The 25,182-nt window shown below is 46.4% G+C and overlaps 1 protein-coding gene across 3 annotated transcripts in view; it reads left to right on the top strand.

Moving 5' to 3' along the window:
- The window catches only part of DENND2A (DENN domain containing 2A), a 55,847-nt gene extending 30,738 nt beyond the window's left edge, over nucleotides 1–25,109 (top strand). For 2 of the 3 annotated variants that reach the window (XM_042837772.1, XM_042837774.1), the window contains exons 8-20: nucleotides 923–973; nucleotides 3,461–3,648; nucleotides 4,362–4,471; nucleotides 4,688–4,757; nucleotides 5,395–5,472; nucleotides 5,973–6,113; nucleotides 10,054–10,202; nucleotides 17,818–17,995; nucleotides 18,355–18,396; nucleotides 19,734–19,851; nucleotides 20,419–20,658; nucleotides 21,569–21,655; nucleotides 24,407–25,109. In XM_042837772.1, the coding sequence (XP_042693706.1) occupies nucleotides 923–973; nucleotides 3,461–3,648; nucleotides 4,362–4,471; nucleotides 4,688–4,757; nucleotides 5,395–5,472; nucleotides 5,973–6,113; nucleotides 10,054–10,202; nucleotides 17,818–17,995; nucleotides 18,355–18,396; nucleotides 19,734–19,851; nucleotides 20,419–20,658; nucleotides 21,569–21,655; nucleotides 24,407–24,438 (1,484 nt within the window). In that variant the 3' untranslated portion in view covers nucleotides 24,439–25,109. The remainder of the gene's footprint in view (nucleotides 1–922; nucleotides 974–3,460; nucleotides 3,649–4,361; nucleotides 4,472–4,687; nucleotides 4,758–5,394; nucleotides 5,473–5,972; nucleotides 6,114–10,053; nucleotides 10,203–17,817; nucleotides 17,996–18,354; nucleotides 18,397–19,733; nucleotides 19,852–20,418; nucleotides 20,659–21,568; nucleotides 21,656–24,406) is intronic. The other variant, XM_042837773.1, reaches the window with a different exon arrangement.
- Nucleotides 25,110–25,182: the final 73 nt, after the last annotated feature.

Below are 25,182 nucleotides of genomic sequence, written 5' to 3'. Positions count from 1 at the left end.
CTTGATTTGTTGAGATCAAAATATTTTGTGGGAATGTGTCACTTTTATGAACTGTGCAATAGAAGATAGTGGATTTTGAAGCAGTTCTGCTTTTTTCAACATTCCAGTAAGTAAATAGACTCAGTTGGGAATCACGGTTTCTAGATTCTGGACCGTAGAACCATCTCCATTATCTCAAGACTGAGATTTTCAGCCTCTCATTGTCAATCAGTAGCTCACCACAATTGTTCAGGTACTCCAAAGCAATTACTTTTAAACATCTAATCTCTGCAAAACTATAAATTATATCGTTCCAGCACAGTTTTTTTTTTTTTTTAACACTGTAATTTCTAGTAAAAGGTGGCTTACAACTGTGTTTCTTTCCCACAATTACTTGTTACTGCTTATCCTGTCCTATTTATAAAGTGGATGAGTGTGTGTGTTTAGGTGAACTTCAAGGGAAGCATCCCAGACTGGTCTTCCCATTTTTTTATACTCTTCTCTGAAGCACCGGCACAAACAGGCTGTAGGACAATATAGGCCTTGAGTCTCATTCATTCTGGCAATTGTTGGTTTTTTTGTTTATTTCTACCGTTTATCCCACATGCTACTGCATATTAATCAGTGTTTTGCCCTTGTGTCATGCTTGTATGAACATGGATGGAAAGACTGTTCTGGCATTTTATTCTTTATGTAACTCTAATGGCTGTGCAAAATGGATTTTGTTGCTTTTTTTTTTGGTTCCCCAGATGAATGAATGGGAAAATACTGAAGGCGGTGAGTTAAACATGTGTATGTGTGCCCCTGAAAAGTTAGAGGCACTTGAGATTTGTGCTGTCTTCCCCCTGAGGTTGTTAGATCCAGCTTTCTCGTGTCAGTGATAGGAAATGCACTGTTATAAATAGGCTTCACTTACTTTGTCTTCCCCTTTCTTATTTCCTAGTTACAGATGAAAATAGTGAATCAGACAGTGATACCGAAGAGAAGCTGAAAGGTAAGGCAAATGTGTGAAGAGAACAAATGCCTCCTGATAAGCTCTCCTCTGCATTCTTGGGTCTTTCCTCTGTGTTCCAGCTTTGGAGAAAGAGCTTCTTTCTACTCAGAACACAGTAAGAAAACAAAGATCTGAAAACTGCAGGAGAAAACACAAGAGTAAAGGGCTGTGGAAGTCCAGAATAAATGTCTGTTCCAATTTGCTTCAAAGCTCTTTGCACTATCATAGCAGATGGTTTATATGCTGTGAAAATAAAATGAGGTTTTTCTAAGTGCACAGGCACCAACGTGTGAACAAGCTGACAGAGGCAGTATGGCAGTGGGACAGGGGGTTCAGTAGCCCCACTGCAAATTGGTTAAGGGAGAAAACCCGCTGGCCTGACTGGCTAGCTAGGAAAGTGGAATTGCACTATGTGATTTATTGCTATAAGTAAACTCTTCTGCATCGGCTAAATTGGGGTTAAGTGCTGCATTCCTTGTTTTGCTGCAGTAGAGCTTGTATATTGTATACTGATCTCCATAATGCTTTTGAATCTTCTTGCACTATAATTAGCCTTGTAACGTGCTGGTAGCATTACATTCTCTTGGGAATTTATGAAGCAAATTAAAAATCTTGATGGAGTTGGAATGCAAAACTGAATTTCATTCAGGATCCAAAGTTTCCTGATTTACACACACACCTAATTGAGGTAACAGATCAGTTCTTAATCTGAAAAGGGGGATAAGCAGCAGTTCTCACTCCATGTCAGCTGTAGTGTCTTTGCTTAGGAGAGCTCATCCTTTCCCTCTTTGAGTTTGTTAGAACAGAAACCTCAGTCCGAGAGGGTTGGATTTGGCTGTGATCACCACTCCTTTCTTTTCAAATTTGTAGGCTGTGCTTAACAGACCAAACACACCAGCCACTTACCACTGCTTACTAAGTCCCTGTATGTCAGCTGAGACCCAGTAAATCATCAGGCAGCGGTTGTGAGACTGCACATCAGAGCCATAAGTACCGACCCTTGGGAAGGAAAAACATTTAAAGACAAGCTCTGCCACGATGTCAGCAGTACAATCCCCGTATCTTTAGTAGGTTGCACAGAATATAAACAATGCAGAGCCTAAGTGAGCTTTTCAGAAGCACTCAGCATTGCTGTGGCAGTGCTTGTTTTGAAGTCCCTGGTAAAAGAGAGACCATTTCTGAAAGCTTTTGAAGAGTTACAGCCTTAAAGCAAATCACCTAACAGCTGATGAGAGAAAGGAGTCGGAGCCATCTTTCCGTGCTGTAACTGTCCAGGGACTGTGTCACTCTCTGATTTAAGAGGCACCTCAAGATTGCTTTGAGTTGTATTGTCTGGAATAGTCCATGAGCGGCACAGCTTTACCAGACAAAAGGTCAGGAGTCTGGACTGAATATATACTCTCTCCCAAGCAGATGTGCTGTGTATGTGGAGTTTCTGCAGTATCCCTATGGTCGTTGTTTCTGTAAAAAATGTTGCTTTACCACCCACATTAGCAAAAAGCACATGTGTGAGAATGTGCTGGAGCCTCTGGTTGTAGTTAGTTCTTTCTTTCTTTTGTAGTAGGACTAAAGGAGACTCACGGAGATTTAATTTGGATACAACTGTAAAATGAAGCAGGGGGATGGTCTTAGGGAATCTCATCTGGTCTCTTCTCAGCAGGCAGCTTTTCATTACTTTCTATGCTGGAATGTTTATTGTCCCACAGCTCAGATGTGTTGCAGTTACAGCTTGCTTGGCTGTTTCTCTTGTTTTCCCATTGTCTTGGGAGAACTTGTAGAAATGCGGCCCTGAGAGATCAGGCAGAGATGAGCCAGCCCTTTTCATTTGCACTTCCCTTGTTTTTTCTGTTGGCTTGCAGCCCAGCCCATGTTACCAAACCTGGGAGTCCCAAGCATTGCTGAGCCAGTGGAGCCATAGCCGTAGCCTCATCCAAGTACTGTGGAGGTTGCTACCCACAGTTTTCGTAGAGTCGTATCATAGAATCATAGAATGGCCTGGCTTGAAAAGGACCTTAAAGATCATCTAGTTTCAACCCCCCTGCTATGTGCAAGGTCACCAACCACCAGACTAGGCTGCCCAGAGCCACATCCAGCCTGGCCTTGAATGTCTCCAGGGCTTTCTGAGCCATCTGACTGTTGCCTTCAGACAGTGCATGCATAACTGTGAGGAGGAGTGCCCAGGTATTCCTGTTACACTGTTTCCTATGTAGATCTCAGTTTGGGTTGTCTTCAGCTGTAAAACGGTCTGTGAAATACTTCTGCTGCCAGAGATCTTCTATGCAATGGTACTAACAAGATCTTGTCCCCATCCCTGCCAGTATTCATAGGGACTTCCACAAGGTTCCCTCCTCTTGCTCAGCCACTAACAAAATAAACGCAGTGAGGCACTACTGCCACAATAGAGGCAGTTTTAAGTCTGCAGAGTACTGTTGGTGCTCTGTGCAAAGCACTAGACAAAATGACAGTCTCTACTCTTCATTGTCGTAGCTCACAGCCAGCGCCTTGTCCACGTGAAATCTCGCCTGAAGCAAACGCCGCGGTATCAAACCTTGGAACGGGACTTGATTGAGTATCAAGAGAGGCAGCTGTTTGAGTACTTCGTCGTGGTGTCACTGCACAAGAAGCAGGCTGGAGCTGCCTACGTCCCTGAGGTTACCCAGCAGTTCCCTCTGAAGGTGTGGTGCCTGTCAGGAAGCTCTGGGTAGCGTGTCTCAGAGTGCATGGTGCACCGCACAGCTGGAGAACCACAGCATTTCTGTTGGCCACATGTTGAATTAGTAACCCCTCTGCTGTGGCACTGTAACATGGAAGGTAGAGGGGCTGCAGTAGCCTCTTGAGGATTGTCATGACATTCAACATGCTGTTGAAAGAGCTGCTGAGTCAGATCTTTTGCTGCTTTTGGCTATGACTTTTATGGAGCTATTACTTTCTCCTCATTTTATTTTTTTCTTTAAGGAAGAATGATGCTTGGGAGATGATCTGTTCTTAAAGGGAAGGCACATATTTTGCCAGTAGTCTAGCTGAAAATACGGAATGAGAAATAAGAGAAACAGAGAGCCGGTGTGACAGCATGTTTGTAAAGATGATGTACCCAGAGTTTCCCTAGACTTCATGTATCTGGTCCCTTGCTGGAACACGTGTCCCAGATTGAAGTCACAGTTGAGCAGGGGCAGGTGCTGCAGACACAGAACTTGGTGGAATTGAGGGTACAGAGTTACTTTAAGATATCTAAAGATTAGGTGAGCCAGAATCACAGAAATTTTAATATCTTCCAGGCAGAAGCTTAGCCTCTGTCATCACCTCTTCATTTGTCACAGGAAAAATATTTAAAGTCATTCCATCCCCACATGACTAATTGGAAACATTCCTTCTCTCTGTTCTCAACTAGCTTGAGCGCTCATTCAAATTCATGCGCGAGGCAGAAGATCAGTTGAAAGCTATTCCCCAGTTTTGCTTTCCTGATGCAAAGGACTGGGCCCCCATCCATCAGTTTGCCAGGTAAAAGTACTGTACTTTGTATCCTGACTCATGAGAAATGGATTTATGTATTGAGCTAATTAAATGTGAGAGCCGTTGTGGTAGAAGGTTTGGCAGAGCCCTGAGAGGGCGTATTGGAAATGCAAAAAGATTGTGGGTTGAATGAATTCATCTCTATGTCAGAGAGTTTCTGTGTGGGTGACGAGTACCTTCTTATTCTGGTTTCTCTTTCTGCAGTGAGACATTCTCATTTGTCCTGACCGGGGAAGATGGAAGCAGGCGTTTTGGATACTGTAGGAGGCTGCTGGTAATTATCTCTTCTTTTTCATCTAGCAGAACAGATGCAACCTTCTGTGGAGCTGATACCACTGTCACCTGTTGTGGAAAGTAGAAAGCTGCTGCCCTTCTCTTTAGTGTAGAAAGGGCGGCAGCAGAACAACTTCGTTCTGTTCTGCTCTTCTCAGTGCCAAGGTCTCTCACTAAATGTCATTCTACGCTCCAGATGTAGTACTTTTGTCCTTTCCTTGCACCAATGCTTAACACTATGATCATAGACTGTTTTTTTTTTTTACCACTAAACTGAAGACAGAGTTTCTCTCCCTTAGGTTTAGATAGCTAGTGAACAGTTGTCTAGAACAGTACTGGTCCTGCAAGCTCAGAGTTGTCCCTGTGGAGCAACTTACCCTGTCTTGGTCACTTAGGTAGGTCTGGATCATACCATGGATGTGCCCATTTCTCCCCTGTTTATAATTTATAGACTGCCAGTGTTTAGAGCCAGACTTAAGATATTGTCATCTGCAGCACTCTGTCAAACATGTACTGGTTTCTGAGCCAGTCAGTGAGCTGCAGAACTAAGAGACCAGGTGCTCTGTCTCTGCAGTAGCTACGACTCTGATGTTTTCTTCTCGTTTTCTGTGTGTGTGTATTTGTGTTTGTCTTGAAAGCCCAGTGGGAAAGGGAAGCGCCTCCCAGAAGTTTACTGCATTGTGAGTCGCCTTGGATGCTTCAATCTCTTTTCTAAGGTGAGTGGGGAATTTTTGCAGTAGGGCAAGAAGGACCCAAAAATGACGTCCATGCCAAAAGAATGGAAATCAGGGAAGCTGATGGCTGGAGAAACACTAAAAATGGTGTTGGCAAGGCAACTGCATGCTAATTTCAGAACCTGTTAAATACAATTAAGTTCAATGCAGTTTAAAGGAAAAATAATTTGTCAGCTGTTGCCTTGTTTGTTCAGCACAGCAACCAGAACATGAGCACTTAACTTCCTGGAGTCCTGACTCTGAAGGTCATAGGAAGTTTGGGCGTTGTGAGCCTTCCATTGACCTTGCTGGAGTTGGATTTCTCTTGCTGAGGAAGACAAAAGGCTTTCAATCCCATGTTACCTTCTTCCTTAGTTGAGTTGAGGCTCTGTGTCAGTGTTGGGCTAAGAATATAATGTAAATTTCTGCTGCACTCCATTCCACTGTTGCCCTCTTCCTATTTTACATGGGGTTTTTTTTGAGGTTTCTTGGTTTGATTCCAGATCTTGGATGAGGTCGAGAAGAGACGAGGCATCTCTCCAGCCTTGGTGCAGCCTCTCATGAGGAGCGTCATGGAGGCACCTTTCCCAGCTTTGGGCCGGACAATTACAGTCAAGAACTTCTTGCCAGGCTCAGGAACAGAGGTAAAAACACCAGCCTAAAGGGAAGGAGAGTTGGGCCAACAAATGGCGGCTGAAAGTTGGGACCAGAGATGCTCTTGAATGGCGGATTGTCTGGCAGCTGCGTGGGAGGAAACGAAGGAGTAAGACTGCAGACTGGAGAGGGTGACATGGAGAGTTTTCCAATGGTTTCAGAATAGAAAAGGAAATCGTGGTAAAACTGAAGGTGTGGACACATCAGCAATGTGGTAAAATGAAGCAAGGCATTGGTCCTGAGGCCAAGTGGCACAGACTGGCAGATTCCATGCTGCAAAGTGTATACATTTGGGTCTGCTCAAGACTCCCCATATGCTTAATTTCTTGATCAATAGCATGTGCTCCAGCATCCTTGGCAACCCTGTCCATAGCAGGGGCACTGAACTAGATGATCTTTAAGGTCCTTTCTGACCTAAGCCATTCTGTGATCCTTAATGCAGAATCACTATTGGTGTAGGACAGAATAGGAAGTTCCAGTAAAAAGTATCTGAAATCACACAAGGGCGATGCTACAGCCTTTGAAAACAGCGTTTTCACAGCATGGAGATGAGGGTACATTTTGTATCTCCCACAACGTGATGTTGTTAAGGGAAGGGTTTTAAAGAGTTTAGAGATCTGAGGGATTGCATTGAAGGACTGTGGGCAGATGGAGGTAGCTAACTGAATGTGATCTTGGCCATGCTTCCTGTTAGGCCCTAAATACGAGCAACAGGAAAGAGAGCTAGTTGATGAAGGGGTCTGTCTGTCTAAGGGGTAACATTCCCAGTACAGAGTGTCAGCAGTCTCCTTAAGCAAACAAAAACAGCTGGCTCTAGTTTATCTAGCAATATAAGTATACTTGTCGCTAAAATCTAATGTAAAGAACATTAAACCACACAAGGATCAAAATAGAAATAAACAAAGGCTAAAATGAGTTGTGGCCTGCAGAGGACATAAAAGAAAAGATGGGTATCTGCAAACAGGGAAATTAGTGAAACTTGCTTCCTCACAGTTGTTCTTCTGTGTGCATGAAGCAGTTTCCATGCCATCTATCCTGTCAGTGTATAAGTGCCATGCACAGGGAAACTATTGCAAAGCAGGATGTGTACAGGCTGTGCTCTGCACTGCCCCTCTTTCTCAGCAGGGATGCTGTGCTGTATGCATGCAACTCCCCTCTGTAGGCGGCTTTTTTTCTACAGACGTGCAGAATTTAGTTGTCTTTGGGACCCCTGCTCACTGAAATGGGAAACTGGCCAGCTGGGAATTCAGAAGTTATTGCAAACGGAAGGAACCAAGTGGGAGCATGACTACTAGGAATCTAATTTCCTTTGAAACACAGGCAAATAAGAGAGGATCTGTGAATACAGTGGAAGGACGAGAGAAATGGAGAAATACTGAATGCTAATTCTGGATTCATTTCTCCTTCTTAATATGAGAAAGCCTTTAATGTTTGGCAAGTGAAGACATACTGTCATATTCTATGTGGTTTTTTATGCTTCAGTCTTCAGAAGGAATACATTAAGGTTGGAAAAGACCACTAAGATCACCCAGTCCAACCACCAGCCATTCCCCCATGCCCACTGCCCACGTCCCTCAGTGCCACATCCACACAGTTCTGGAACACCTCCAGGATGGTGACTGCACCACTTCTCTGAGCAGCCTGTGCCACTGCAGCACCAGTCTTTTTGAGAAGAAATGTTTCCTGATATCCAACCTGAACGTCCTCTGGTGCATACTGAGGCCATTCCCTCTCACCCTGTCACTGTTATGTGGAAGAAGAGGCTGACCCCCAGCTCACCACAACCTCCTTTCAGGTCACTGTAGAGAGCAATAAGGTCTCCCCTGAGCCTCCTCTTCTCCAGACTGAACAACCCCAGTTCCCTCAGCCACTCTCCATCAGACTTGTGTTCCACACTCCTCACAGCTCTGTTGCCCTTCTCTGGACACGCTGCAGGGCCTCAATGTCTTTCTTGTGGTGATGGGCCCAGGAAGATTATTTACAATCACATAGTTAATGCTGTTAATAATAATGAAAGGTTGGTGGTGCAGGACAGAATAGGAGGGAGTTAGCTAAAGACAGCTTAGTTGTTTTAGAGTAATTGGGAGCTGAGGATGCTCAGGGTATGGCTCTGTGAAAAACAACTGCAGTGATGTGTTTTTTACTGTGTTGCAAAAGCAGCAGTTTTGCAAGCTCCGAGAACAGCAAGTCCCGGTAGAGCAGAGAAGGGTAAGCCTCGTATCTGTATTCAAAAGTGAGAAGGGTACATGGAAATCTAACAGGGACAACCTAACTTTGACTGCTGAAAGTATGTAGGAACAAAATGCATACTCAGCTTATATGTGTGTAGAGGATCATGAAGTAGGGAGAAGTAGTCACTTCGGATTTGTGAAGAGAGTGGTGTTAAACTCACATTGTTTCCATCTCTGAAGTACCTGCTCTAGATAGGAGAATGTGGAATGCTTTTTAAAGAAATGTAGGAAGGCTTCAGCATAGCAGGACGTGTTGATATTCTTGTCAGCCAAACAGAATAGGGCAGACTAAATTAAATTACTGCAGAGCACATGCATAGCTGGTTAAAAACCTGCAATTGAGGAGTAAATTCCCAGTTGTGTGCTTGACAGTCTGAGAACATTTCAGCTGTTTCATTTCTAGGATCCATACTGCTCGTGAGTTATCTTGCTGATGGCATAAGCCCACGTTTCTACAACTGGTAGATGACAGCACGGAGATGGGGTGCAGGCACTTTGGAGAGTTAGGGATTAAAACTCAAAACGACTGTGCTTAATGGGAGATTAGGTCTGAAATTCAATATGGATACAAATATGGAGCAAAATGCTCTGAAGAAGAAATCAGTAGTCTGATACAATGTGCAAGTAAGAATGAACAATAGTACTTCAGAAAAGGAGCTTGTGCTGTAGGGGCTCATAAAATAAGCAGAAGTAACAATGATGTTATCAAGATGGATTCCTGTGTTGTGAAAGAAAGTGAAAGAATGATTAATGAAGGAGAGTGATTTTCCTACTCTCCAGCATCAGGGGAGATTTATTTAGAGTATTGCTTTCAAAACAAATGTAAACACTAGGAGAAAGCCCCAGAAATGTAGTTCCAATTGCTAAGTGGTTTAGAAAATACAAAGCTCCAGAGAATGGTTTGCTTTATACACAAAACAAAGAACATAGGGGGACAGGTGTTAATAAACAGTATCTGAGAAGTTTCCTATAGAGTGGGAGGTGACCTGTTGTTCTGAGAGCATGAAGAGGGTAGAACAACAAGCACCTGGGTGTGTTTTGCCACTGAGATAGATCAGCTAGAGGCTTGGTGTTGGTCAGGGTTATATAGAATTAGAGATTTTATTATGGGGTTTGTAAGGTATTTGGCTTTGGGGGTTTTCAAGAGCAACTTAGGAATATCTGTCTGTAAGACAAAGAGTATGAAGGGCCAAGGTCCTGTGACAGAAATTATTGAAGTAGTTGTGAACAAACGAAAAGGCTTATGGGTTACTCTTTTCTGTAATGGTATAGAAGTTTATAGTCAGTAGGTCAGACATCCAGAAATAAAAAGCATCTGTAAAAGTAAGAGTGAAAATGGTAAAGGCTCTGTGCAACTGCTGCCAGAGTGAGAGAAAGCCTGGAAACCATTCCTAGCTGGACACAAACTGGTTTTCCTCCTTATGAAGAGCTCCCTGTCCTCAGCCCAGTAGGGCATACTTGTGGTTGGTACCACGCTGTGCACATTGAGGTGGACTCTGGATGGTCCTCAGCATCCTCTGGAAGAACAGTCTGTGGGAAGCCTTTGGAAAGTTTGTGTTCGAGGGCTGAACATCAAGTGGTGTTTGCCAGCACAGCCAGTAATGCTTGTTAGCTGCTTGCATACCTGTCAAGGTCCTGCTCCCACAGCACCAGCGGATGGTGAGAGCTGACTGACCTGTGGTCTTTCTCTCTCCAAAAGGTCATTGAGCTGCGGCGGCCTCTTGACTCCAGGCTCGAGCACGTTGATTTTGAGTCCTTGTTTTCATCCCTCAGCGTGCGGCACCTGAGCAGGGTCTTCGCCTCCCTGCTCCTGGAAAGAAGGGTGATCTTCATTGCAGACAAGCTCAGGTACCCTCTTGCATTATTTTCAACAAAATGCTGCTAAGGAAGGAAAGCTGAGAAGGCTGCAGGGTCTGATCTCTTTGCCCTGTTCTTTTTTCTTCTCTGCTCTTTTCCAACTTATATCTGATGTAAGTAGGGCTGTAATTCCCAGGAGTGGGGCGCACGCTGTAATTTTACTTTGCAGCTTACAAGAAGTGAGCAGTTTCCCATCTACGGGGAAAAACGAATTCCCTATTCTCTGCATGGTTTCAGAGTGGAGCACTGGTACCAAGAAAGCAAAGCCTGTCTTGCTCCACAGTTCTGCAGTGTTCCCCACTGAGCTGTGCTGGATTTCCAGAGAGAAGGCTTCAGGCAGGGAGAGCTGTCCCTTCTGCTTTGTTCCCCGATGTCACAAGATTTGTTTCTGAAATCTTTTAAACTTCAGCTTGAATTTTAATATTGTTTTTTCCCTTAAGACTTCTTTCTTACGAGGGATGAAAGTAAAAGATGCAACAAGGGGAAATGAGACAGAGGACTTTCCCCTTCTATTTTTATGTGTGCTCAATTTGCTTTTCTTTTTTTTTTTTTTAAATTTACTCTCTTAATTTAGAAAAATCGGCCCAGGTTTCTTTAAGATCTTGTGCAGCTGGCGGCTGGCAGCTCTCCAGCCCTCGAAGCACTTGAGGATTTAGGCAGGAGAGTTCGCCAGGGCTGGGGAAGGAAAAGCTGCTTGGATGAATAATGACACTTAGGAGCGAGCTCGGGTTTCAGGCGCATACACTACCCCTAAGCTGTCTCTTTTCACAACTTACAGCCAGCAGGCTGCAGCCATGGGACTGAGTGCCAGGGCAAAAGATGGGGAGGTTCCTTCTGCAGGAAAGCTAAGGGAAAAAAATCATGCTACAGGGCTCCAGGACTCCTCATGGCAGCTCAGCTCAGACAGGACGGCTGCAGAGAGGGGTGCTGGAGCATCACGGCAGCACAGCCCATTTGCAGTTTTTTGGCAGCTACCTTGAGCTGGGGAGGGGAAAATTTAGTTTTTTATAATAACTGATATGTTGTATGCATAGATGTTTAGTGTTCTGGGTATTTAAGCCTCGTAAGATATCAGAGCATTCAGGTTTGCGTTTGAAACAGAATTTATCCACTGTATATTTCCACAGAGTGTATATGATTTATGTTATAATTTATGATGACAGGCTTTGTTTTCTGAGGTTTTCCTCCTTCACTACAGGATAAATTTTACATTCTGGGAAAAGCTATTAAGGACATTGTGATCTCTGAGGGACAGGGTGCTAAGAATGAATGGTAGCGTGCATAGCGTTGGATGTTTTGTTGTTTTTTTGCATTTTAAGTCATCACTTTAAAATGAACTTTCAGTGATCAGATCTCTTTGTACTGAATGTTTTTCTGACAGCACACGGTGTTCTGAGCAATCTGTGTTATGGGATATCTTTCAGTTGCTTCTATGGATTTGGTTTTTTCCTCTATCTTCTGTCAATATATACAGGATCTTCAGTAATGAATCAAGCTTCCCAGGCCTGTAAAAAAGAACAGGAGAAAACATTGGGATCATACTTTCTAGAAGTTTCCAAATACAACACAAACGGCATTCTTCTGTGGGGAAAAAAAATGTTGTATTTTAAAGATCTTGGGTATCGTAGGCCCAAATATCGATTGCTGTCTGCAAGCCTTTTAGTAAGTGATGTGTTTGAGAAGACCTTGCTCCTAACATAAAGCAATTTTGGGATGGTCAGAATTTTTATTTTCCTTTCACAAAACAAGAATTTTCTTTGATTATCGTTGTGAAGAAAACGTTGAAAATGACCCCAAAAGACTGCACAGGCTTGAAAAACAGAGAACAAAGGAAACAACCCTGAAAATGAAGTAAACTGTTGTGTTTTTAATCCAGGCAATGGTTTGAGTACGCAGGAGTGGAGAGCCTTTCGTAACTGAGAGGTCAACAATCTGTTGTATTTGTTGGTGGAAATTCCATGTTCTGAATGCTAATAGTTCTGTCTACATGAGGTCTTCTGTCCAAATGGTGCTTTTCCTGGGACAGGAACACATTGAACTCAATGAGTACTAAATCGTATTTACTTGAAGGGTGAAAATGCCAATTTCAGGGGAAAGAAAAGAAATATTTTTTGGCAATAGCTTAAGGGAAGGAAAAAAAAAAAACAAACCAACGATAAAAGCAGCTGCTCTGAACTGCTCAGGGGTTTGGAATGCTAGAAGTAATCCAGCTGAGATGGATTAGCGGGGCGAGTGCAGGTGACATGGTGAAAGATGCATGATAAATGTAATTTGCAGTTCTTCATGTAGGCACTATCAATAACTATCTGTACGTGGCTGTAAGGTATGTATGGGTGTGAGCAGTGGGGAAAATAATGCGTGCAATGTATTTGTGTCTCTTAATTGCTATCAAATCAGTCTCTGGGGAAGAGAGCTGAAAGGTCTTTTGCCAAATACTGTGTGAACTGTGAAATGTTTTGAAGCTGAGCCAAAAAAATGCATCTAACAAGTGTACAGCGAGTGAAATACTTTGTCTTTTCCATCTTAAGAATGAATGTTGAGTGTTTTTTAAAGACCTGTCAGTCCAACGCTTGGCAGCGGAAAAGGAAAGAATTTGGTATATTAGTTGTTTTTTTCTCTGTTGCTATGGAGACTGGAGTATACATTCGCTTGCAACCCAGGAAAAGTGACTGTGTTAAAACCGTGTTTAAAACCGGTCTCTGTAGCCTTGCCTGCCTTCATTTGCACTCATGCTTGAGGCATCAAAGGGCAGCATTTCGAAGGGCGTCTTCCAAACTAAAGTAGGCCGGTGTTCCAAGGTACATGGAGCTGGGCGGCTTTTGGTGCCCCAAGGGAGATGTGTTAGATTCAGAGGACTTTGTAAATTGGAAAATGTACACGGGCTTCAAATCAAGGCATCCTTTTTCCAGATCTCCTCAAAAGCCTGTTGTGGATCTGAGCAACTTGAGCAATTGCATCCGCCCTTGCCAGAAACCACAGCTGTGTCAACAACACAAAGTGGCCATTGTTATCAAATGCAGATTTGAAGTAGAGTAGATACTTTAAATGTGGTCATCTCAAGAAAAGATGAAAAGCAGCCCTTTCCATGGGCTTCAAATGTGGTCTGATCTGTGCCTGTCAGCGCAGCCTCCTGGATTTCTTGGTTTTGTGTTGTGGCTGGGGAGAAGCAGAAGCCCAATGAGGACATTTCCATGTCAGGTAATAGCACTCTCGTCTGAGACCCTTTCTGTTTGCTTGTTTGTGTGCACGAACCTCTCTTATTAATCAATCTCTGGGAGATGGTGGCCATCCCCACCCATGGTGGGACCCAGCATCACCTTGGTGGGTTTCGCCAAGTCACGGTCCGAGGTTTGGAAGCTCCTGGGTCTCTCAAACATTGTGAACCAGTTCTGTGATCCGACATAAGTAAATCCAGATGTTATGCAGCGTCAGAAATCCAAAGGTGTTTGTAAAGTAAATCCTACTGTAGCAGAGCTTATAAAGAAATAAAAATAAGGTAATCAAGCCATGTTAAATCACAAAATGCCAGCCTATTTCCAGCAGTTTGGCTGGTGCAGAGACCAAAGGACTTACCAGCATTAAGCTCCAAAAGGCTGATTGATTCAACCGTATTTTTCAGAAATTTGTTAAGTGTGCCAAACCCAAGGAAAGATCAGCTAGCTGGACTTTTTAGCAGATGTGCTTGCTTTCAAAGCTGAAAAACCTGTATTCAGTCTGCAGTTTGGGAAGAAAATAATCAAATGATTTGCTTCCATATGCAGTACAGAATCAGAACTTCTTGGCTGTTACTGTATAGAGCCAGGAGTTGGACTCGATGTTCCTTATGGGTCCTTTCCAGCTTGGGATGTTCTATCATTCTTTCAAACTGATCAGGCTAACATTCTCCCTTAGAAGCTGTTTCATGCTGTCAGTGTCTTTTTAGAGCAAGTCAACCTATTCTTGGAGCAAGTTTCCCCAGGAGAGGAAGAAGAGTTTCTGTGTGGTTGCAGCTGTTTTGTTCAGATTCCATATTGACCACCTCCGTACAAGGTGGTTACTGAGAAAAGCAACAGCTGTGTTTGCTTTTGCAAATGCACTTCTGTGTAGGATGCTGTGTGGTAGTAGGGCCTGTTGAATAAGCAAACAAGTTGCTGTGGTATCTTTGGTGTGATCAAGGAAGCGCTCAGCCAGGGAGATCTGAATGTCAGTCAATATCCAAATCAGCCCTATAGGGAGAGAGTATGACATGGTGTACTTGTGTCCTTTGATACTCTTTAGCTGCTGTACTAGCAATAACTCAGTCACTGTCTCCTGTGAGCTCCTGTGCAAGGAGCACCAGAAGTACAGCTCAGCCACGATCTGACAACCTGTGAATGATCTTGACAGTGTTCTTTAGTATTTGGTGATATTTTAAGGATTTGCTGTTGAAACCAGAGGCCTTAAAAATAGAGTCTGTTCCCCATTTTGAACAATTGTTAGTGAACTTCTGTAGCCTGAAATTAGTGCCTGGCACTCCCCAGACCACCCTGCTATCACACTGATAGACCTTTTAACTTCTGTTGGCACCTGGAGTGTTCCAAGCCCAACACATCACCCTGGATCAGTACTGTTCAAATGGCAGCAGCCCTTGTGATGGCTGTAATGCATATGTGCTGGGATTTCAGGATTTCGGTGGGAGTTTCAGGAGGAGCACTGTAGCTACCCAAAGGCATTGCCTGCCCTTTTGGTGTAAGAGCACTGGGAGAAGAAGTTTGAGAGCTTACTGATTTAAATAGTGCCTTGAGTGTGTTGAACTGTCACAGTTGAGTTGAGAGACAAGCACATAGCACAAAAAGAGGCATCCAGCCTCTTGAATGGTGCCCAGAACTTCAGTGACCTTATTCACTTTCTACTCAGACAGGTATGTGCCATGCTGTGACTGTGGTGTGGTTCAGTCTTGGCTATTGCTGATGGCTGAAAAATACACACTTGCACAGATGGCATAAAAGGAATTTATCAGACTGAATTCTCTTGCATGGATCAGCAATCTTGGCATGATTCGACGATCAGTTAGTGCTTTCTCAAATGTCTTATGTAGGAAAAAGAAAGAGCTTAGATTTGAGTCATTCTGAAGGTGCAAGGGGGTACTGGGCTCCTGGCAAGCTGCAGCTTCCTGAGACTTCTCGCAGAGGATATCTGGCTGAATCACGTGCAGAAGAAATGCTTCAGTGGTAGCTCTCTGTGCCCACATCTGAACTGCTCTGCCTTCAAGGGAGGCTCACAGACCTCAACCCCAACAGTCCTCTGCAGTGGCAATTCGTTCTGTGGTGAGAAGTGTTTCAGAGCAGAGTGAAGTAGGGTTTATCCTGGAGGTGAGGAGACAGCCACAGATGGAAAGTTGGAAGGGGAAGTGATCTGTTTTGCTTCCCACAGCACGGCGCATACAACTTGCACGGCTCTGTGACTTTCTCTAACTGGACCTCAGCCATCTTTCCTCCCACTTAAGCTCTCACGTACCATGTGTAATCTGGAACTTGAGTGCAGGGCTGGGGGAAGAGCAAGCCACAGTAAATACACTGGGAGACAGCAGGCCATAGTATCTCAGTGTGCCATCAATAATCACATACCTCAGCTGCACACTGTTCTTCCCTGGAGCTGTCTGGAACCACAAAGGCTCTCTTGTTGTTCATGTGCTGTTAAGTGCCTTCTAGGCAGGTGAGTCAAATGTGCCTTCAAGATCAAGGGTTTGTGACAAGGTGAAACTGGTAACACTTCCTCTTGGGTGTACATGTAGCACCACCTTGAAGAAGACAGACTTTAAAGAGTGTCATCAATCTCGGGTGCACTCCTAAGATGGAACGTCTACTTTTGATGCCTTTCCTTTCAGGTATGGCATTCATTAAAGCTACAAGGAAAGCAATCTGCTCTGATATTGGTCCCACATTTTTTCTGTGGGTGTTGGTTTGGGTTGGCTTTAGTTTTGTTTTTTTTTTTATGTGTGTGTTTGGTTGTTACACTGGGAAGGGAAAAGGATGCTCTGACAGCTTCCTGAGCAAGGATGGGGAACTGGCTTTGATTTTCCTCTCTAAAGGTTTAGAGATAGTGGTCTGTGACACCAACTTTGAAAGGTTTTCCTTTGTTTTTATAGAGTACCACTTAAGACAAAACTCTGTGAGCACAGAGAAAATGGCGTCTATCTTGCAAAGAGATGTCCTCAGCACGCACATCCCAGGGGTCCCTCCCAGGCACCCACTCCCTACCTGCTGCAGTCCTAGTACAGTTCCCACGTCAGGCACATTCCAGCCCCTCCTGTGGGATTTATCTCCAAAAAGTGTCATGTGGTTAATGATGTTTACTGCCTGCATTCTGCTGATATCCCAGCAATCATAATCAAGCAATCATAATCATGTTCTGCTGAACTGAATGTATCTGCTGAAAGCCAGCCAGCTGCAGCCACAGCACTGCATTCAGCTCGTGTTAGCATTGCTGGGCAGGGATTTGCAGTCACCAGACTTCACTGGAGCAAGAGGAGCAAGCCCACACCCATCTCCCCCCTTCCCTCTCATTTCAAGTCAGCAATAAACTGCCAGATCCGGGTTGCTCGATGTGAGTTCCCTTGTGGAGTTTAATGCAAACCAGCTGCTGGCGTTTCCCAGCCACGTGGTTCCTCCAGGCTGCACCAGCCTTCTCCCCTCCTTCAGCCTTCGGGGCCTGGATGCTAGTAAAACAAGATGATGTTAGTTACACCATTTTTAGCAGTGAGCCTTCCTCCTCCCTCAATGCATGCAAGTGCTCCCAGACCCAGGGCAGATGGTTCACCGGTGCCCTGCAGGCAGCTCTGTGTGTCCCTGCAGTCATCTGCTGGGGAGTCACTGGGGCTTCTGGCCAGGTCTTCCTGGGAGTTGACCATGGAGGCATTTAAAGCAAAGCTGCTGGGAGGGTTTGAAGGAGGAAGAAGGCATATTACACTTCCCTGAGCCGCATGCAGCACTGCATGGAGCCCAGCCACGTGCTCCCCTCCTTGGGTTTCACTTTCCTGTTTGCCGTGGTTCTGAGCAATCTTGGCGGGCTCTGCTGGCTGCAAACCTCCGTGTCCTTCTTCCTCTTTCACTCCAGCTTGGCACTGAGAACTGTCAGTGTGCCTAGGAGATGTAGGAAAGCATGCCATTGGCGTGGAGAGGGTTGCCCAAAGGCAAAGCAGGTGCAGTGCACAAGCTGAGGGGCAGGCTAGAGCATCCTGTTCTGGACAGCACAGCCCCTGTGCATTCAAACCTGTGGCTTTCCCATGGGAACGGTTGCAGAGGAATGCTGTGGGAGAATAAACTCATTTCTCCAATGAAGGGCAGTGGCACAGAAGGCCCCACATCCATGGGGTATTTCCTGTCAAGACGCTGAAGGGGCATGGGTAGGTGTTCAGTGGGGTGGGTCTCTTGCCATGTGTGCATGGGGCACAATTATCCTTCCTAACCTGGGTTCCTGTCACAGGTCATTGCACCTGAAGTTGAAAATTGGGAACAGAAATCTGGGAATGTGCTTAGTAAATTATGGAGCTCACTCAGGGAATGACTGAAAGAACCCTCATTGCCAGTGGGTGCCACTCACCTCCTGACTGATGCGCTGTTTTTCTGGGTTGTGCCTTGTTTTCCAGCACCCTCTCCAAGTGCTGCCATGCTACAGTGGCCCTCCTGTACCCCTTTACCTGGCAGCACACCTACATCCCCGTGCTGCCGCCTTCCATGATCGACATTGTGTGCTCGCCCACTCCGTTCCTCATCGGCCTGCTCTCCAGCTCCCTGCCCCGTCTGAAGGAGCTCCCGGTGGAGGAGGTGAGCCGTGCTTAACAGTGTTTCTTCCAGCAGGCTCAGCTGTCTTCTGGCCTAGAAAGGCTGCTGAGCATGTATGACTTTTTTTTTAATGGCAGAGCTGAGGAGCGAGGAGTGCTGGAAGAGGCTGGGATGGCAGGCTCTTCTTGTCCAGGCTGTTCTGTGGTTAGTGGTGAAGCTGCTAGAAAGCCACAACAAGGGCTCCTCTTGGCTCACCCTGGGTGCTCCCTCCAGCTGCTGCAGTGGTTAGGAGGAGCAGGGCCAGGGCTCAAGTGTTTCCTCTAGACCAGTTGTAGATCAAGATAAACTCTGATGACGGAAATAGTGACTTACTGCTTTCATTCTTTCTCTCTCATTCTTAGGTCCTTGTTGTTGACCTTGTGAATAACCGGTTTCTGAGACAGGTGAGTGGAACTATTTCACATCTTCCATCTTCTGTTTCATTTCTCCATCACACCTTACCTTGATTGGATTTGCTGACCTGCCTGTCTGGCTGCATTGCTTACTTCCCACAAAAAGTGGGGTGAGATTTGTGGTTAGAAGTGTTACAGTGATTACTGTGTCCTCAGGTAGTATCACAGTCCCAAACCACAGATGCTGAGAACTGAATCACTGTGCTTTCTCTCTCTCTGTTTTTAAAAAGGGAAGGATGGCATTTGAGTACTGCAGGTCCTTCTCTGTCATCCTGAGGGCAGAGCTGAAAAGCATCAGCTCAGTACTTGAGGCTCCCGGAAGGCCATGGCTTTCCCAGTCTGTTTCTCACAGACCCTGGCTGAGCAGGGATGCAAAATCATCACCTCAGTATTTCTTTGTATCATTCCTGCTCCAGGAATGACGTCTGTGATTTCTTGCTCCAGTCCTTGTACTGACTGAGTCACAAGTCGGAAGCTGGTAAATAGGGATCTAACTGCATGGACAAGATTGCCTGCTGATTTTTGCTTCCCTTTGTCATGAAGTGGGGATGGGTATTTAAGAGGAAAGGACAGACAACAGAACACGCTCCTGGCCCTAGAAGTTAGCTTTGACCCTGAGCTCTTCCTCAAATGGCTGAGAAGCACTGGCTGCGTAGGTCTAACCCGTGCCTCAGTGGAGTGGGAGGAGAGCACCTCCTGCTGCGGGAAGCAGCACGTGGGCGAAGACCACTCCTTCAGTGCAGTGTTGGCTCACCAGCTCCCTGAGCTGCAGGAACTGCGTTTGCATCCTTTCAGCTGGCAGCAGATGTGGGGTCAAATGCTCCACCTCGCACCTCTCCTTGAGAAGCATAAGCTGAGTCACATTGTGTCAGCAGGAGCTGGTGAGAGCTCACACACACAGGCAGTTCCTGGCTTCGGTTGCTCTGCGGGAATTGTTGAGCCTCCGTAACGCGATTGGTGTCTGAGCACAGCCAGGCGAGCGGCTGCGCCTGCCTGGCTGCACGCCAGCATTGTTCAGCTCAGCCTTCTTCATGGTGCTGGGAGGGCTCACAGGCAGATGGATGTGCCCTGCCAGGTAGTCTCCAGGTTGGACATCTGAATTCTCACAGGCTAGAGCAGTATTTGGGCAAAGAGATACTCCTCTCCTGCTTCTCCACGTTTTGACAGGAAGGTGTTGGGAAGGTGCCCAGTGTATCACCCTTTCCTTCTCCACACCGTTTGCTTTTAGTGCTCCCCCTGCCGTGTCGGAAACTAGATAGGACATGACCCAGGAGCTGGCCGTGTCCTGGCCCTAGGCCCCTCAGGAGGTGGCTATTTCTGTTTTGCAGATGGAAGATGAGGACTCCATCCTCCCCCGAAAGCTGCAGGTCGCCTTGGAGCACATTTTGGAGCAGAGGAATGAGCTGGCAAGTGACAAAGAGGAGGGCTCTGTGAATGGCAAGCAGGGTAAGGCACAGCGCTGTTCAGGTCAAACCACTTCTCTCCCTGCCCTTTTTGTTCACTTTATTCACTTCTTAGAGGAAAGCTACGTTCATACTGAGTTTAGTTCCACAGAAACTAGAGTAGGTCAGGATGTTGCTTGAAGCTTTATTAAATGTTCCATCTCACTGAAAACATTTCTCATTGTGCAAAGATAAACAGTGCTTATCCCCTTCCTGGCTTTGTCCTTCCTTTTCGTGTGGCTCCAGGGACCATCACTCATCCTTCCTGGTGAGGATTATACAGGCTCTCTGCTGCTGACCACATGAAGGAGGCAGACTCCTCCAGTGAACAGTCTGCACACACAGCACAGGGCTGAGGCATCTGTTTGAGAGGCACTGAGGGCATATCCTAGTTGAGAAGGAGCTGAGACAAAGCTGGTTTACTTCCAAAATAATAGCAGCCCAGTCCTTTTCTGTTTGTACCCAAGGCTGGTATGGCTTTGTGTATACAAATGAGTAACAGAGAACACATTTTTTCCTAGCACATCCTTATGGTGTTGTCTTCACTGCTGCCTCTTGCTCCTCTCCTCAGAGACCAGCCCTTTGAACGAGGTGGTGTCCGAGGCCTTTGTCCGTTTCTTTGTGGAGATCGTGGGCCACTACTCCCTCTTCCTGACCCCCAGCGAGCGAGAGGAGCGGACTCTGCAGCGTGAGGCTTTCCGCAAGTCCGTCTCTTCCAAGAGCCTCCGGCGCTTCCTGGAGGTCTTCATGGAGACTCAGATGTTCGGGGGCTTCATCCAGGAACGGGAGCTGAGGAAGCAGGGAGTCAGAGGTGAGGGGCTCTGCCAGGGCTCTGTATTCCTGGAACCTCTGCTGTCACTTGCAGGAGGGGCAGGAGATGCCACCAGCTCCAGCAGCATGGGCTGAGGCTGCAGTGCCTGTGCAAGGGCCGTGCCGGTTTAGGTGATGGGAAAGCTGTTGGAGTGGGTCCAGAGGAGGGCCACAAAGTTGATTAGAGGGCTGGAGCACCTCTCCAATGAGGGCAGGCTGAGAGCTGGGGCTCTTCAGAAGAGAGTGCTCTGGGGGGACCTTATAGCGGCCTTCCTGTACGTGAAGGGGGCCTACAGGAATGCTGGGGAGGGACTTCTTATAAGGGCATGTAGCAACAGGATGAGGGGAAATGGCTTTAAACTGGAAGAGGATTTAGACTAGATATGAGAAAGCAATTTTTTACTATGAGGATGGTGAGATACTTGAACAGGTTGCCCAGTGAGGTTATGAATGCCACCTCCATGGAAGGATTCAAGACCAGGCTGGATGGGGCTTTGAGCAACCTGGTCTAGAAGGATCTGTCCCTGCCTGTAGCGGGGAGTTGGAACTACATGATCTTAAAGGTCCTTTCCAACCCAAACCATTCTATGATTCCATGATTCTGTAAGTGCTGGTGCAGGCTGTGTTTGTAGCAAAGTAAATGGAGGTTTTGTCTCTCCCTTTGTAAGACAGAAAAATCAGTCAGCCTTACGGTGGTGGGGAGGAGGTCATAGCAGGGCTTATGTGCTGGGAGTCCTACAGCCAAGGACCAGAGCTCCTGTCCTACGTGTGCACTCAGTGAGTTGGGGAGGCTGGGTACACTGTTCCTTTGTACAAGTGTACCAGTAAGCTAGGATAATGTGTTTTCAGATGCACTCTCTTTTATTTATAGGACAGCAAAATAAAAGTTGTTGATTTCCTTTTTCCTGCAGGTCTGTTTGAGGTACGGGCTCAGGAGTACCTGGAAACACTTCCCAGTGGGGAGCAGAGTGGAGTCAATCGGTTCTTGAAAGGACTTGGTAAGGAACCAGCAAGACTACCGGCTTCTCACAGAGCTTGTTCTTGTTGCCTTGAGATTTGGCAGCAGAGGAGCTCCTGACGGGTAGCAGGGCTCTGTTAACAACTGAGTCCTGAAGTCGTTAGTGCCTAGCCATGTATCCCAGCTTCTGATGTGCTGTTGGTCTGCCTCCAGCGTGGAGGCTGGGGAGAATCAAAATGTGGGCTCTGAGCTATGTGTATCCTAAAGGATACAGGTAGATGTGAGGTGGAAACTGAGTAAACAGTGACTCAGGAGAGGTAAAAGCAGTTTCTGCTGGGATGAGCAACACATTCTCCATAGACTTCAGGTTTTCTGTGAAGGGTCAATGGTGGGAATTGCCCAGGAGCATCCTAAGGCTGAATCATAGAATCACAGAATCCTTAGAGTTGGAAGGGACCTTTAAAGGCCATCTGGTCCAACTTCCCTGCAATGAATAGGGACACCTACAGCTAGATCAGGTGGCTCAGGACCTGATCCAGCCACACTTTGAAAGTCTCCAGGGACAAGGCATCAACTACATCTTTGGACAACCCATTCCAGTGCTTCACAGTCCTCACTGTAAAAGACTTTCTCCTTATATCCTACGTAAATCTCCCCTCTTTAATCTTGAAGCCATTTCCACTTGTTCTGTCACCACAGACCCTGCTAAAGAGTCTTTCCCTTCTTTTCTGTAGCTTCCCTTTGGAAACTGAAAGGCCTCTCTCAGGTCACCTTGCTGCCTCTCTTCTCCGTGCTGAACAGCCCCAGATCGCCCAGTCTGTCCTCACTTGGGTGAGGATCATTTCATTCCATCCCTTGGATCATTTTTCTGGCCCTCCTCTGGACTCTGCTCCAACAGATCCATGTCTCTCCTGTACTGAGGACTCCATATTTGGACTCAATACTCCACATGAAATCTCACCAGTGCAGAGAAGAGGGGCAGGATCACCTCCCTTGCCCTGCTCACCGCACTTCTTTTGACACGGCCCAGGATATGGTTGACCTTCTTGGCTGTGAGGGCACATTGCCAGCTCATGTTCAGCTTGCCATCCACCGGTACACCCAGATCTTTTTCGGCAGGGCTGTGTTTAATCCTTTCATCCCCCAGCTTGTATTGGTATTGGATGTTACCTTGACCCAAGTGGAAGTTCTTGTATTTGGAATTGTTGAACTTCATGAGGTTCACCTGAGCTCACTGCTCAAGCCTGCCTAGGTCCCTCTAGGTGGCATCTCATCCCTTTGGTGTGTTGACTGCACCCCACAGCTTGGTGTCATCAGCAAATTTGCTGAGGGTGCACTTGACCCCACTGTCAGTATCACTGATGAAGATATTGAAGAGTATCGGTCTGAGCACCGATCCCAGGGAGACTCCACTCATCACTAATCTCCATCCAGACATTGTGCAATGGACCACCACCCTTGCACTCAATCCTGCAGCCATTTCTTCCTGCATCAAACAGTATCAAATCTTATCTTTCCAATTTGGAGAGAAGATGCAGTGGGGTACTGTGTCAGAGGCCTTACTGAAGTCCAGATAGACGACACTGGTGGCTCTTCCCTTGTCCACTGATGCAGTGACACCATCATAGAAGGCCACTAGGTTTTAGAATTTGCCCTTGGTGAAGCCACACTGATTCTCCCATATCATCTCCCTGCCTTCCATGTGCCTTAGCATAGCTTCCATGAGGATCTCCTCCACGATCTTTCCTGGCACAGAGATGAGACTGACAGGTTGGTAATGTTGCCTTTATTCCAGTCACCAGGGTCTTCACCTGATTGCCACGACTTTTCAAATATAGGGAATGGCTTGGCAAATACATCAGCCAATTCCCTGAGAACCCTGGGATGCATCTCATTGTGAGCCATAGATTTGTGGATGTTCAGGTTCCTCTGGCAGTCACAAACCTGATCTTTGCTTACAGTGGGAGGAGTGTTGCTTCTTGAATCCTCTCCTACCAAACCAAATATTTAAGGGCTGTGTGACAAGCAATTATCAGAGAAGACCAAGGCAAAAGAAGTTAAGTACTTCACCCTTCTCCTTGTCTGTTGCTACCAGCCTGCCTGTTTCACTCACTGGGAGGAGTATGCCCTCTTGGACTTCCTTTTCTGGTTGAGATATCTGTAAAAGCCTTTCTTCTTGTTCTTGGTATCCCTTGCCAAGTGTAGTTCAAGCTGGGCCTCAGCTTTCCTGACCCAATCCCTACATAGCCTACTAACTTCCTTATACTCTTCCCGCAGTACCTGTCCCTGTTTCCACTGCTTGTGCATTTTCTTCTTGCTTGAATCCATTTTGAATTGTAGAGGAGTTCTAGTAATGAGAGCTCCAGACCAAGATTAGAAGCTCTTGGTTGAACACCATGGCTAAGAGATCCTCAGACCTTGAGTATTTCGTGACCATTAAAGGAGAAGCATTGTCCATGAGACCGGTGGCCTTGCCTCTTAAGCATGTAACTTAGCTAAGTGAGCTCAGTAATACCTTCTCCTTCCAAGTCTGCTGGACAAATGGGGTCTAGGTGGTGTGCTTGGAGGCCCGCAGGGCCCCAGGCTGCAGTGCTGCTCCCAGGCTATGGTCAGGGCTGTGCCCGTGCTGCAGGCACCTGCTTCCAGCTTTGCAGGGTGACGGGCTGGGTAAGGACCTGGGGCTGGCAGCCACAGCATTTCTCTGTACAGGTTTGCTGGGACAGTAGTGGGGAGTGACACTTATTTTGCTTGTCACTGTGGGAAACCCTTTTTCCTTTCTCCATCTATTCAGGCAGCAAAATGAAATTCCTCCACAAAAAGTAAAGAGCGAAGCACATCCTCATTCCACAGAAGAGAATGGCTTTACCATTTAACATCAACAAATCAGATGTATCCACCATTCCCATTTGACCTGCTCCTAGGGGCCCACAGCCTTGGGCAAGCTGACCGTGGCCAGGACGCGCTCACACAGACGTGCAGTGCCACAGGACGATGCGACAGCAGTGGGGCTGCTGGGACAGGTCTCTGGATATCGACAGTACTATGCACTGGACCAAGCACTCTGAACTCTGCATTAGCACGTTGTAGACAGCCCAGCAGATCGGATCCCTTAGCTAATCAGTTCTTTGTTTTGCTGTATTTTTCTATTTATATTGGGGTTAGAACAAATATTAACCGATGCCTCTCGCCCTGCCTCCTCCCCGCCTGGTGCTGCAGGACGGCGGTGGGACTGCCACAGGACTGAGCTGGCAGAGCTTGAGCACCGAGGATGGGAGGAATGGAGTTGTGTGGACCTGTCTCTGCAGTGCAAAGATGCTGAGAACTGCAGGGATTGTATGGACTGATGAGGAGGAGCTTCTGAGGGTGAGAGGGAACCACTAAACCTACTGAGGATGTGATCAGCCTGCCAGCTGCCAGGCTGGCTGCATCGGGTCCTGGCACGAGGAGAGTCTTTTCCTTATGCAGCATAATTAAAAGTGAGTGGTTTAAAAGGTGTGCAGCCCCTGGGGTGTCTTTGTGGTGTGTCTGCCACCTGCCTTTATGGACTGGAGGAGACATCTAGTGGCT

Source organism: Centrocercus urophasianus, unplaced genomic scaffold, assembly GCF_019232065.1.
Source record: "Centrocercus urophasianus isolate 14NV4802_14NV808 unplaced genomic scaffold, USGS_Curo_1.0 seq_73, whole genome shotgun sequence".
In the NCBI taxonomy this organism is placed as follows: Eukaryota; Metazoa; Chordata; class Aves; order Galliformes; family Phasianidae; genus Centrocercus; species Centrocercus urophasianus.
This window is presented reverse-complemented; position numbering and strand designations above follow the sequence as displayed.